The 14,570-nt window shown below is 46.1% G+C and overlaps 1 protein-coding gene across 3 annotated transcripts in view; it reads right to left on the bottom strand.

Moving 5' to 3' along the window:
• The window catches only part of LOC134983897 (zinc finger protein 271-like), a 34,916-nt gene extending 21,424 nt beyond the window's left edge, over nucleotides 1-13,492 (bottom strand). Inside the window, exons 1-5 of one of the 3 annotated variants that reach the window (XM_063949509.1) lie at nucleotides 13,408-13,492; nucleotides 12,219-12,392; nucleotides 10,867-10,945; nucleotides 10,628-10,725; nucleotides 2,706-3,486 (exon numbers count right to left, since the gene is read on the bottom strand). In XM_063949509.1, coding sequence (XP_063805579.1) covers nucleotides 2,706-3,486; nucleotides 10,628-10,725; nucleotides 10,867-10,900 — 913 coding nt within the window. In that variant the 5' untranslated portion in view covers nucleotides 10,901-10,945; nucleotides 12,219-12,392; nucleotides 13,408-13,492. The other 2 variants (XM_063949507.1, XM_063949508.1) reach the window with 2 other exon arrangements.
• Between the last annotated feature and the right edge of the window lie 1,078 nt (nucleotides 13,493-14,570).

The following is a 14,570-nucleotide window of genomic DNA, read 5'->3' as shown; positions in this document are numbered from 1 at the left end:
TAGGGGCTGATGGCTCCTGATGTATGAGATACACCAGAGAGTGTGGGGAGGAGACTGGTCAGATCTCTGGGCTGGTAGCACACAGTGACATGATGTGAGGAGGAGAGCAGGAGTATAATAGGGGCTGATGTCTCCTGATGTATGAGATACACCAGAGAGTGCGGGGAGGAGACTGGTCAGATCTCTGGGCTGGTAACACACAGTGACATGATGTGAGGGGGAGAGCAGGAGTATAATAGGGTCTGATGGCTCCTGATATATGAGATACACCAGAGAGAGTGGGGAGAAGACTGGTCAGATCTCTGGGCTGGTAACACACAGTGACATGATGTGAGGGGAGAGCAGGAGTATAATAGGGGCTGATGGCTCCTGATGTATGAGATACACCAGAGAGTGTGGGGAGGAGACTGGTCAGATCTCTGGGCTGGTAACACACAGTGACATGATGCGAGGAGGAGAGCAGGACTATAATAGGGACTGATGGCTCTGATGTATGAGATACACCAGAGAGTGTGGAGAGGAGACTGGTCAGATCTCTGGGCTGGTAACACAGTGACATGATGTGAGGGAAGAGCAGCAGTATAATAGGGGCTGATGGCTCCTGATGTATGAGATACACCAGAGAGTGTGAGGAGGAGACTGGTCAGATCTCTGGGCTGGTGACACACAGTGACATGATGTGAGGGGAGAGCAGGAGTATAATAGGGGCTGATGGCTCCTGATGTATGAGATACACCAGAGAGTGTGAGGAGGAGACTGGTCAGATCTCTGGGCTGGTGACACACATTGACATGATGTGAGGGGAGAGCAGGAGTATAATAGGGGCTGATGGCTCCTGATGTATGAGATACACCAGAGAGTGTGGGGAGGAGACTGGTCAGATCACTGGGCTGGTAACACACAGTGACATGATGTGAGGGGGAGAGCAGGAGTATAATAGGGGCTCATGGCTGCTGATGTATGAGATACACCAGAGAGTGTGGGGAGGAGACTGGTCAGATCTCTGGGCTGGTAACACACAGTGACATGATGTGAGGGGGAGAGCAGGAGTATAATAGGGGCTGATGGCTCCTGATGTATGAGATACACCAGAGAGTGTGGGGAGGAGACTGGTCAGATCTCTGGGCTGGTAGCACACAGTGACATGATGTGAGGAGGAGAGCAGGAGTATAATAGGGGCTGATGTCTCCTGATGTATGAGATACACCAGAGAGTGCGGGGAGGAGACTGGTCAGATCACTGGGCTGGTAACACACAGTGACATGATGTGAGGGGGAGAGCAGGAGTATAATAGGGGCTCATGGCTGCTGATGTATGAGATACACCAGAGAGTGTGGGGAGGAGACTGGTCAGATCTCTGGGCTGGTAACACACAGTGACATGATGTGAGGGGGAGAGCAGGAGTATAATAGGGGCTGATGGCTCCTGATGTATGAGATACACCAGAGAGTGCGGGGAGGAGACTGGTCAGATCTCTGGGCTGGTAGCACACAGTGACATGATGTGAGGAGGAGAGCAGGAGTATAATAGGGGCTGATGTCTCCTGATGTATGAGATACACCAGAGAGTGCGGGGAGGAGACTGGTCAGATCTCTGGGCTGGTAACACACAGTGACATGATGTGAGGGGGAGAGCAGGAGTATAATAGGGGCTCATGGCTGCTGATGTATGAGATACACCAGAGAGTGTGGGGAGGAGACTGGTCAGATCTCTGGGCTGGTAACACACAGTGACATGATGTGAGGAGGAGAGCAGGACTATAATAGGGTCTGATGGCTCCTGATGTATGAGATACACCAGAGAGTGTGGGGAGGAGACTGGTCAGATCTCTGGGCTGGTAACACACAGTGACATGATGTGAGGGGGAGAGCAGGAGTATAATAGGGTCTGATGGCTCCTGATATATGAGATACACCAGAGAGAGTGGGGAGAAGACTGGTCAGATCTCTGGGCTGGTAACACACAGTGACATGATGTGAGGGGAGAGCAGGAGTATAATAGGGGCTGATGGCTCCTGATGTATGAGATACACCAGAGAGTGTGGGGAGGAGACTGGTCAGATCTCTGGGCTGGTAACACACAGTGACATGATGCGAGAAGGAGAGCAGGACTATAATAGGGACTGATGGCTCTGATGTATGAGATACACCAGAGAGTGTGGAGAGGAGACTGGTCAGATCTCTGGGCTGGTAACACAGTGACATGATGTGAGGGAAGAGCAGCAGTATAATAGGGGCTGATGGCTCCTGATGTATGAGATACACCAGAGAGTGTGAGGAGGAGACTGGTCAGATCTCTGGGCTGGTGACACACAGTGACATGATGTGAGGGGAGAGCAGGAGTATAATAGGGGCTGATGGCTCCTGATGTATGAGATACACCAGAGAGTGTGAGGAGGAGACTGGTCAGATCTCTGGGCTGGTGACACACATTGACATGATGTGAGGGGAGAGCAGGAGTATAATAGGGGCTGATGGCTCCTGATGTATGAGATACACCAGAGAGTGTGGGGAGGAGACTGGTCAGATCTCTGGGCTGGTAACACACAGTGACATGATGTGAGGGGAGAGCAGGAGTATAATAGGGCAGATACATTTCCCTCATTAGTTTGTACTGACAGAGGAGAGTGTAGGATAAGAGATTGCTGTAGTGACTGATAAAGGAGAATATGTGATTCTTTTCTGTAATAAGTGTTTATTACTCACCTGTGCTGATATCTGTAGGGATTTCCTCCTCCTTACACTGCTGATCACCCTTCAGATACGTCTCTTCTTCTCCCTCTAGATCTTCAGCCTTTATATCAGTCACATACGTCTCTTCTTCTCCCTCTAGATCTTCAGCCTTTATATCAGTCACATACGTCTCTTCTTCTCCCTCTAGATCTTCTGCCTTTATATCAGTCACATACGTCTCTTCTCCCCCTATATCTTCTGCCTTTATATCAGTCACATACGTCTCTTCTTCTCCCTCTGTATCTTTTGTCTCTATATCAGTCACATACGTCTCTTCTTCTCCCTCTATATCTTCTGCCTTTATATCAGTCACATACGTCTCTTCTTCTTCCTCTATATCTTCTGCCTTTATATCAGTCACATACGTCTCTTCTTCTTCCTCTATATCTTCTGCCTTTATATCAGTCACATACGTCTCTTCTTCTCCCTCTGTATCTTCTGTCTTTATATCAGTCACATACGTCTCTTCTTCTCCCTCTATATCTTCTGCCTTTATATCAGTCACATACGTCTCTTCTTCTTCCTCTATATCTTCTGCCTTTATATCAGTCACATACGTCCCTTCTTCTTCCTCTATATCTTCTACCTTTATATCAGTCACATACGTCTCTTCTTCTCCCTCTATATCTTCTGCCTTTATATCAGTCACATAAGTCTCTTCTTCTCCCTCTATATCTTCTGCCTTTATATCAGTCACATACGTCTCTTCTTCTCCTTCTATGTCTTCTGTTTTAATATCAGACAGACGTTCTACCTAAAACACAAAAAAAAAACCACTATAATGATATTTGCATGCAGTCAGTTTAAACTGAGGTGAAAAATAGTTATGGTAGACTTACCGTTGATAACTCTATTTCTCCTAAGTCCACAGTATCCACAGGATATACATTTGGATATGAGGTAGCGTCAGCGGATTGGCACCAACGATCAAAAGCTTTCGGCCTCCCAGAATGCAACAGGCCAGTCCCCTAAATCCCCCCCTCATGGCTCAAGTAATTCAGTTGTTTTCCAAAGCTCAAGGCAGAAGCATCATAAAGAGCCCTAATCAGGCGAGAAGAACACACATGCACACCCTTCCGTACAAGATGGAAGATGTTAGTAGGTGAAAGGATCCTCAAATCAGGTGCGTCAGGGTGGGATCCCTGTGGATACTGTGGACTAAGGAGAAAGAGTTATCAACGGTAAGTCTACCATAACTATAATTTCTCCTGCAGGGTCCACGGGTTATCCACAGGATAACATTGGGATGTCCCAAAGCAAATTTAGTGGGTGGGACGCTCCTGATTGGACAAGAGAATCTTTTGCCTGAATTCAGCGTTCTGCGGTATTAAAGGCATAATGTCTAATGAATGTGTTAATGGAAGACCATGTGGCTGCCTTACATATCTGTTTAGGTGAAGCACCACGTTGTGTTGCCCATGACGGACCTACCTTACGAGTAGAGTGAGCAGAGATATTAGCCAGAATAGGGAGTTCAGCTTGAGAATATGCTTCTGAAATAGTCATCCGAAGCAACCTCGCCAGTGTCTGCTTGTCAGCAGGCCATCCTCTCTTGTAAAATCTGTAGAGAACAAAGAGAGTGTCTGTCTTTCTGATGGCACTGATATGATCCACGTAGATCCTTAAGGCACGAACTATGTCCAATGATGCATCTTCCGCAGAAAAGTCCGTCCCTTGGAAGGCTGGGAAAATAATTTCTTTGTTAAGATGGAATTTAGACACCACTATAGCAAGATAACAAGATTTGGTTCTAAGAACCGCTTATCTGGATGAAAAATCAGAAATGGAGGACGACATAATAATGCCCGTATCGGACACTCTTCTAGCTGAAGCAACAACCAGTAGAAAGAGAGCTTTAGCTGTCAACCATTTAAGATCCACCTGCTTTAGTGTTTCAAATGAAGCAACTTGAAGTGCCTTTAGGACTAAACTTATATCTCAAGGCACTGCAGGGAGGTTGGATGTGAAGCGTTTCCTGGAAGAAAGTGCAAACATCCTGCAGGTTAGCAATTTTCTTTTGGAACCATACAGACAATGCTGACTCCTGAACTTTCAAGGAAGCCACATGTGGTCCTTTGTCCATTCCTGCCTGAAGGAATGTTAGGACTCTGAAAGACCAAGGGTCAAATTTCCGGTCACTGCACCACTGAATATAGGCTTGCCATATTCGGTGATAAATGCGAGCTGAGGAAGGTTTCCTTGCTCTAAGCATTGTTTGAATTACCTGTTGTGAGAATCCTCTTGCTTTCATAATGGAAGTCTCAAGAGCCACGCCGTCAAAGACAGCCGATCCACATGTTTGTGAAAAAAAAGACCCTGAGACAGCAGATCTGGATGTTGAGGGAGTAGAAATGGAGCATCCATCGACATCCTTTGCAGATCTGTGTACCAATGTCTTCTGTGCCAAGCCGGAGCTATTAGTATCACGGTGCCCTTTCCCTGTTTTTCATCTCGCATCACCCTAGGTAACAGGGCGATTGGTGAAAACACATAGGCCAGACAAAATTCCCATCTCACTGACATCCACAAAGGTCGTCCTGGGATCCTTTGTTCTTGACCAGTACGCATGAACTTTATTCTTCTGACGGGATGCCATGAGATCTATCTCCGGTAACATCCACTTGTCTACCAGAATCTGGAACACCTCGGGGTGTAAGGCCCATTCATTTGCATGAATGGCGTGTCGACTGAGAAAATCTGCTTCCCAATTTAGGACTCCCGGAAAAAACACTGCAGACAAGGCTGGATGATGAAGTTCTGGCCACCTTAACGTGTGGCTTACATCCTTCACTGCTTTTTGGCTACGACTTCCTCCTTGATGATTGAGGTACGCTACTATTGTTGCATTGTCCGAGCGAATTTCAACTGGTTTCCCTTGAAGAATGTCCTTTGCCTGAATGAGTGCTATATAAATGGCCCGAAGTTCCAATATATTTATTGTCAGGCAACTGTCTTTCTTGGTCCACTGCCCTTGGAAGCAACTTCTTCCTGACACTGCTCCCCAACCCTGAAGACAGGCATCTGTTGTCAGAATTTCCCAATATGATATTCAAAAGGGTCTCCCTTTGTCCAGATGGGTTGTCTGCAGCCACCAGGCTAATGATCTCCTTAATTCCAGAGGAAGGACTATAGTCAGAGTTTTTATTGTCTGATGAAAACCATTCCATTTGGAAAGGATCAGACATTGTAGAGGCATCGAATGGAACTGAGCATATTTCACCATGTCGAATGTCAACACCATCAAACTCATCACACACACTGCTGCGTGAGTGGATACCCTTTGACTGTGTAGTAGCTCCTGAATCCTTTACTGAATTTTGTACATTTTATTCAGAGGTAAAATTATTCTCTGAAGACCCGAATCCAACACAGCCCCCAAGTCAAAAAAATGTATTTGCACCTGGCGCTAATCACTAAACCCAGTGAAAGCAGCTGAACTCTGAGGGATGATCCGAAAAACCCTCCAAGAAAGAATATACAGACAAAGAATGAGACAGCGCTACCCACTTTGGTTATGAGATTTAAATTTATCTTTTTATAATGTACATACACAAAGATGACAAAAAAGAAATAAATATAATAAATACAAACAAAAAGATACCGGCCAGTATCACATTAATGATTAATCAAATAAAAATATAATCATAAAATATAATTCTTCTTAAAAATTGCCCTAGCAAATTGATGACAAGATTATAAATAGCTCTGGACTTTATAATGGTAAGTGCTATGCTAACAGTCCCGGTAATTAGCACAATGATTTACTATACCCCAATGAGCGAACATATATTTCCTTATCCGAGCAGCCTTTCAATCATCCATATCTGGCACAATTCTCCCAGCCCAGATGGAAGGAGCACACTTTTAAAATAATGTGCTATAAGATTTGTAAAGATAGACAGCCAATTTCCAGTGACAGAAGCAGAGTTAGTAGATTAGCTTAGCCCTTTTTTTGCATTGATCCAGGATTAGAGCACATATAGCCAACGCACTCAAAATAGATGTTATCCTTTCTGGCTGCACAAGCTAGCAGCATATGAATCAAAGGGTCACCAAAGCTTCATAGCACTCTTAACCCTGTGCACTGGGGTATGAGTGATGACAGCTCATCGGCCGGTAAATGTAAGTTGTGAGCTCTCCACCTGGTATTGCAAGGGGTGAGAGGCTTACTCTTTAACTCACGGTACTTTGTCTTTATCCCTCTCAAACGCGTTTTTCCGCCTCAGGGTCCGTTTTCAGCGGCTTCATCAGTGTCAGATCAAGCGCCCAAGTGAGTAATCCGCTGTGACGGAACCAGGGACGACTTTGCCCAATTTATGAGCCAACCGTGTCTCTGTAAACAAGCTATTGTCTGTTGCAGATGACACTGAAGCAATTCCTCAGATTGTGCCAGGATTAATAGGTTGTAGAGGTATGGAAAACTCCTTATCCCTTGCCGACGGAGATAAGCCGCCATTACCACCATAATTTTGCTGAATACTCTAGGAGCTGTGTCCAGTCCAAATGGTAGGGCCTGAAACTGAAAATATTGCTGGAGGATAGCAAACCTGAGATAGCACTGATAGGACAGTGCTATAGGAACATGCAGGTAATCATCCTGGATATCTAGAGATACCATCAAATCCTCCAGCTCCATGGCCAAAATAATGGAACGTAAAGTTTCCATATGAAACCGAAGCACTCAAATGTACTTGTTCAGCATCTTGAGAATGAGTATGGTCGATCTCAATTTTCTGTTTCTGAACTAGAAACAGGTTGAAATAAAAACCTTGGGGCAAATTTACTAAGATGGGAGTTCTATTTAAGATGGGATGTTGCCCATAGCAACCAATCAGATTACAGGTATTATCTTCTAGAAGGTGCTAGATAAATGAGAAGTAGAATCTGATTGATTGCTATGGGCAACATCCCATCTTAAATAGAACTCCCATCTTAGTAAATTTACCCCCTTGTCCTCATTGTGCAGGGGAACTGGAATTATCACTCCTGACTGAAGCAACTCCTGAAATAGCCCTGGTCTTCGTTTCCAATGAAGATGGGCTGGTACAAAAAAAACCTTTGAGGAGGGTGTTTCTTGAAAGCAAACGCATAACCGTGAGATACCGCTTCTTGCACCCAGGCATCTATGGTGGACTGCTGCCAGACATGTGCAAAATGAAGAAGTCTGCCTCCCACCCTGGGGTCCTCCAGGTGGAGGACCACACCATCAGGCTGATGGCTTATCTTCTGACTCTGGTAGCCCAATGCTTTTTAGTCTTCCCAGACTTGTCAGATTGGGACTGTTTAGCATAACCCTTTCCTTTTCCTTGAGTCCAAAAGGGCAGAAAAGCTGGAAACCTAGGTTTGGATTTGTGTGTGGAAGGAAACTTCACTTTCTTGGAGTCTGCCTCTGACTACAAAATAATGTTTAATTCTTTACCAAAAAGAATATCTCTAGTAAAAGGCAAAAACTCTAGAACCTCCTTGGACTCTGAGTCAGCTTCCCATGTACGTAGCCAGACTGCTCAGCGAGCTGCTACTGCTGAGGCTGATGCTCGAGAGACAATAGTACCCATGTCCAAGGCTGCTTCTTCCATAAACATAGCCGTCTGTTTAATATGTGCAATATGGGATTTTTGCTCTCTAGATGCCAATGAAAGATCATCCTCCAATGCATCAGCCCAGGCCACCACTGCTTTTGCCATCCAGGCTGAAGCCATGGCTGGTCTTATGACTGCCTCAGACAGGAAGAAAATGGTTTTAAAAAAACCCATCTATTTTCCTATCCATGACATCATTTAATGATGTTGAAGGCAGAGGTAATGTAGATTTTCACACCAGTTGAACAACGTGTATCAACTTTGAGAGCCACCTCTCTTTATAAACAGTCCCCACCTGGAAGAGGATAATGGGAATTCCTTTTCTTTGGAATTCTAAACTTCTTACTGGGTGTTACCCAAGCCTCTTGCATAATTTCCGTCAGCTGCTCTGACCCAGGAAATTCAGTCCTGTTTTGGGACGTTTAAACACAGGTGCCTTGAATTTTAACAAAGGCTCTGCTGCTTCTTCTAAGGATAGAAAGGCCTTCATAGCACTAATTAGCTCAGGTTTGTCCACTGAGCTGAGACCTTTATCCTCATCTCTGTATGCAGACCCAGAGTGCGATGAGTTCTCATCCTCCGAAGTATCCCCATCTGAAACATGTGTAGACTGTGAAGATGTTGTTTCATGTCTATCTGATTTACTTTCCATCAGCCTTTCAGCCTGTTTTTGTGAAATGGCTGCAGATACCTGTACTGATATGATAAACCCCAGGTGGAATGTTGCATGTAAGGGTTAATAGTATAACCTAACCCTGGTATGGGAGATGGCATTATCCACTCAGCTATACTGGATAATGACTGTGCAAACGTAGCACATGGGGGCTCCATTTCAACCTGTGCCTGCCTCGGATTATTTAAGAAGCTTTGGTGAGAGCTAAAACAATTTGCACATAATCCATTTTGAACCAAATCCTGAGAGGTTACAAGACAAACATGAAATTAGTGTTGGTGCAACTGTGGAGAGTGTATTCTCCTCACACTTGCCTCTTTTAGACATGATAAACAAATCACACATCTGTACACAATTTGTGACTGAAATCACTTTAAAACTTATTAAAGTGACATACAATCCGATCCCTCCCTGCTTTGCACCAGCATTGAGGATTGAAATACACAAAAAACTGACAGAATTATAGTAAAGTCAGCAATCATACAAGCAATCAGTCACAGGTTATACATTGGTATAGTAAGCAATATGAGCACATATTCAACTACAGACACATTTCAGGTATATATGAGAAACATTACTGCATTACCTTATATAGGACTTTAAACGTATTCTAGAACAGCGAAAGAAACAGCAGTAATACTTTACAGACTCATATGCATCAAGCACTTACAGTATTCAAATATTCATACTTAAAGGTAGACAGAGACTCAGTGCTGTATCACCTGGCTCAGGAGAGTGGGATACAGGGAGACGTCACCCCGCTTCCAGGATCGATCAATACGTTAGTGAACGCTGAGTGGATCTAGACGCTATTAGTGACCTACAGTGAACAGACGCCCAAATGAACACCGACGCACAAGTCACACAGCCGCCTAAGCTGCGACTGGGTCCTTTAGATACACAGCGTCTCAGACGGAAGCAGGAAATCAATTCATGGTGGGAAACTCGGAGGAAACTGGTCATGAACCGGGAGAGCATCTTACTCCCCAATGCTGACATCAACCCCAGGGATCCCGGCCTCATACTACTCCTGGAGCCTATAATACCTGAGGCCTAGCGCTGGTGCACCCAGGGTGGCAGCCGCGTCAGAGACTGTTTGATAGTCTCCTCCCAAAACAGTGCGGCTGTGTCTCGCGTTTCCCCGCTTAACAGAACCGATGCCTTACCTATTCCCTGTGCTCCGGGCACAGCCTGGTAATGTCTGCTGGACTTGCTAGTACATCCTACACAGACGCCCTCCGAAACAGCAATGTACTCATGCGTAAGTGTTTTTGCGACCCGGCAGGAATTGTTGGAGCGACTCTTTCTAAGGTACGAATCACTCAAAAAAGAGTAAGACTCTAAAATAAAAAAACAGAAGCCCTCTGACCATGGTCTGGCTCCTGCCGCACCAAACAAAAAACTGATTTGCCTGATGTAGGCGATAGAATAGGATATAGGCCCATTGCATTCTGGAAGGCCAAAAGCTTTGATCGTTGGTGCCAATCCGCTGTCGCTACCTCATGTCCCAAAGTTATACTGTGGATAACCTGTGGACCCTGCAGGAGAAAGTATAACATCAGTGCAAAATACACACACAGCGTCTTTACAGATCAGAGGGACAGTAACTTTGGTATATGGGCGAGACCCTAAATCCCACCTACCTGATCCTCCTGTGCGGTCCTGTGATTCTCCTCTGTACAATCCTGGGAATACAGAGGACGGGGACATCTCTCTGGGGTATCTCTGTTACTGGGCCCATCTGTAGGAGACACACAGTGACTGAGTACAGTATATATATATATATATATATATATATATATGTGATTATCAGATGATGTGTGTATATAGGGGACCCCCATACCTGCTCTCCCCTGTACAATACATGACAGTCTCCTCTTACCCAGTGATGTGAGGGGCCGGTGATTCTCCATCATCACGTCCTTGTACAGACCCCTGTGTTCCTCTATATACTCCCCCTCCTGCATGGAGACATAGACAGTGACATCCTGACACCTTATAGGAACCTGACACACACAGTGATACAGTCATCACCCAGTCACATCCCCTGGTGTTAATGTATAATGCCCCATTCCCAGCAGTCACAGTGACATCCTGACACCTTATATGAACCTGACACACACAGTGATACAGTCATCACCCAGACACATCCCCTGGTGTTACTGTATAATGCCCCATTCCCAGCAGTCACCTCTCCAGTCATCACCCAGACATCCCCTGGTGTTACTGTATAATACCCCATTCCCAGCAGTCACCTCTCCAGTCATCACCCAGACACATCCACTGGTGTTACTGTATAATGTCCCATTCCCAGCAGTCACCTCTCCAGTCATCACCCAGACACGTCCCCTGGTGTTACTGTATAATGTCCCATTCCCAGCAGTCATCTCTCCAGTTATCACCCAGACACATCCCATGGTGTTACTGTATAATGCCCCATTCCCAGCAGTCACCTCTCCAGTCATCACCCAGACACATCCCCTGGTGTTACTGTATAATACCCCATTCCCAGCAGTCACCTCTCCAGTCATCACCCAGACACATCCACTGGTGTTACTGTATAATGTCCCATTCCCAGCAGTCACCTCTCCAGTCATCACCCAGACACGTCCCCTGGTGTTACTGTATAATGTCCCATTCCCAGCAGTCATCTCTCCAGTTATCACCCAGACACGTCCCCTGGTGTTACTGTATAATGTCCCATTCCCAGCAGTCACCTCTCCAGTCATCACCCAGACACGTCCCCCGGTGTTACTGTATAATATCCCATTCCCAGCAGTCACCTCTCCAGTCATCACCCAGACACATCCCCTGGTGTTACTGTATAATGTCCCATTCCCAGCAGTCACCTCTCCAGTCATCACCCTGACATGTCCCCTGGTGTTACTGTATAATGTCCTATTCCCAGCAGTCACCTCCCCAGTCAACACCCAGACACATCCCCTGGTGTTACTGTATAATGTCCCATTCCCAGCAGTCACCTCTCCAGTCATCACCCAGACACGTCCCCTGGTGTTACTGTATAATGTCCCATTCCCAGCAGTCACCTCTCCAGTCATCACCCAGACACATCCCCTGGTGTTACTGTATAATGTCCCATTCCCAGCAGTCACCTCTCCAGTCATCACCCTGACATGTCCCCTGGTGTTACTGTATAATGTCCTATTCCCAGCAGTCACCTCCCCAGTCAACACCCAGACACATCCCCTGGTGTTACTGTATAATGTCCCATACCCAAAAGTCACCTCTCCAGTCAGCTGAATCGTCTTGTTGGTGAGTTCCAGGATCTTTTGGTTATTGTGTCTCATGTATCAGTGAGTGAGGTGGAGGCACAGTGATGGGGCTCTGGGTTCTGCTCAGTCCCTCTAACACAATGCGATCGGATGTCTTCTTTACCACTGTTTAACCCTGTGAAATAGGGGAGACATCAATATCCCTGTAAATACTGCCAGATCCCCTCACCTCCCTGTATTATAACTATAGATATAAGTGATATCACTGTGATGCTCCCAGATCCCCCCACCTCCCCAGTCATGTCCCTGTATTATTACTATAGATGTAAGTGATGTCACTGTGACACTCCCAGTTTCCCTCACCTCCCCAGTCATGTCCCTGTATTATTACTATAGATATAAATGACGTCACAGTGACACTCCCAGGAGTGTGATATACATTTTCTTCATACTGCTCCAATTATCATCTGTTACACATGCCAGGGATATTATGGTCTCTGCTTTAATATATCCTAAAATTTTAGCAAAATTTTCAATCTCCACAATTACATATAATAAAACGAATAGTAATAATAATAATAATAATAATAATAATAATAACGACACTAAAGGCTGCACCCCAGTATAAAAATAATAACAGATGTCTTTAAAAGCTGGACACCTCAGACCATTCATCCTCTATTGTAGGACATCACCATCACTCCCAATGTATAATAACAATACCAGGACACCACAAGATGCTGTCCCTGTATAATAATAACGGTACACAAAAACCTGCTCCCTCTGTATAACACTAATAACAAGAGGACACCACAGGCTGCTCCCACTGTATAATACTTATAATAATAATATTAATAATAATAACAAAAACAACAACTGGACACCATAAGCTGCTCCTCCTGCATAATAATAATAATAATAGGACACCACAGGCTGCTCGCTCTGTAAAATAATAATAAAAATAATAACAACAGGACACCACAGGATGCTCCTCCTGTATAATAATAATATTAATAATAATACACCACAGGCTACTCCTCCTGTAAAATAATAATAATAACTGGACACCACAGGGTGCTCCCCCTGTATAATAATATTAAGAGGACACCACAGGCTGCTCCCCCTGTATAATAATAATAATAATAACAAGACACTACAGGCAGCTCCGGTGGCATAGAACCAACCATTACCTGATCTGTGTGACCGGAAGTAAGGAGGAAAGCAGGAAGTAGGGCATGATTGGCACGGGCCGCTTCCTGGTGACTGGCCCCTCCACTCCCACACCCCGCCTACAGCCCCGCCCTCTGTAACGATTATTACTATACATGTCATCGGTGCAGGAGGCCGGCGGCCATTTTCTTGTAGACCAGTCCGGCAGCAGCAATAGGTTCCCTGGCAGTGTAGTGACGTCAGGAGCGGCGGCCATTTTCCACTGGTCTGAGCTCCGCCTTCCTTCTATCATTCCCACAAGGCAGCAGGAGCAGAGAGCAGCCATTGCTGTGTCTGGCAGCAGGTAATGATATTATTATTATTATTCTATAGGCTGAGCAGCTCTGGTGTCAGGTTCTGTACTACAGGGGGAGCAGCCTCTGGTGCCTTGTTATAGTGCAGCTGGAGCAGCCTCTGGTGCTGCATTATCTCTGTACAGGTGGCTGACACTCTAGTGTCCTATTACTGTAATACAGGTGGTGCAGACCCCGCCGCTACCGTAATACAGGTGACGCAGACCCCACCATTACCGTAATACAGGTGGCGCAGACCCCGGCGTTACCGTAATACAGGTGGCGCAGACCCCGCCGTTACCGTAATACAGGGGGCGCGGACCCCGCCTTTACCGTAATACAGGTGGCGCAGACCCCGCCGTTACCGTAATACAGGTGGCGCAGACCCCGCCGTTACCGTAATACAGGTGGCGCAGACCCCGCCTTTACCGTAATACAGGTGGCGCAGACCGCGTAGTTACCATAATACAGGTGGCACAAGACCCCGCCTTTACCGTAATACAGGTGGCGCAGACCCCGCCGTTACCGTAATACAGGTGGTGCAGACCCCGCTGTTACCGCAATACAGGTGGCGCAGACCCCGCCATTATCGTAATACAGGTGGCGCAGACCCCGCCGTTACCGTAATATAGGTGACGCAGACCCTGCGTTACCGTAATACAGATAACGCAGACCCCGCCGTTACGTAATACAGGTGGCGCAGACGCCGCCATTACCGTAATACAGGTGGCGCAGTCCCCACCATTACCGTAATACAGGTGGCGCAGACCCCGCCATTACTGTAGTACAGGTGGTGCAGACCCCGCCGTTACCGTAATACAGGTGGCGCAGACCCCGCCGTTACCGCTTTT

This window comes from Pseudophryne corroboree, assembly GCF_028390025.1.
Source record: "Pseudophryne corroboree isolate aPseCor3 chromosome 3 unlocalized genomic scaffold, aPseCor3.hap2 SUPER_3_unloc_28, whole genome shotgun sequence".
Lineage (NCBI taxonomy): Eukaryota > Metazoa > Chordata > Amphibia > Anura > Myobatrachidae > Pseudophryne > Pseudophryne corroboree.
The sequence above is the reverse complement of the archived record's forward strand: the minus strand, read 5'-3'. Positions and strand labels throughout refer to the sequence as shown.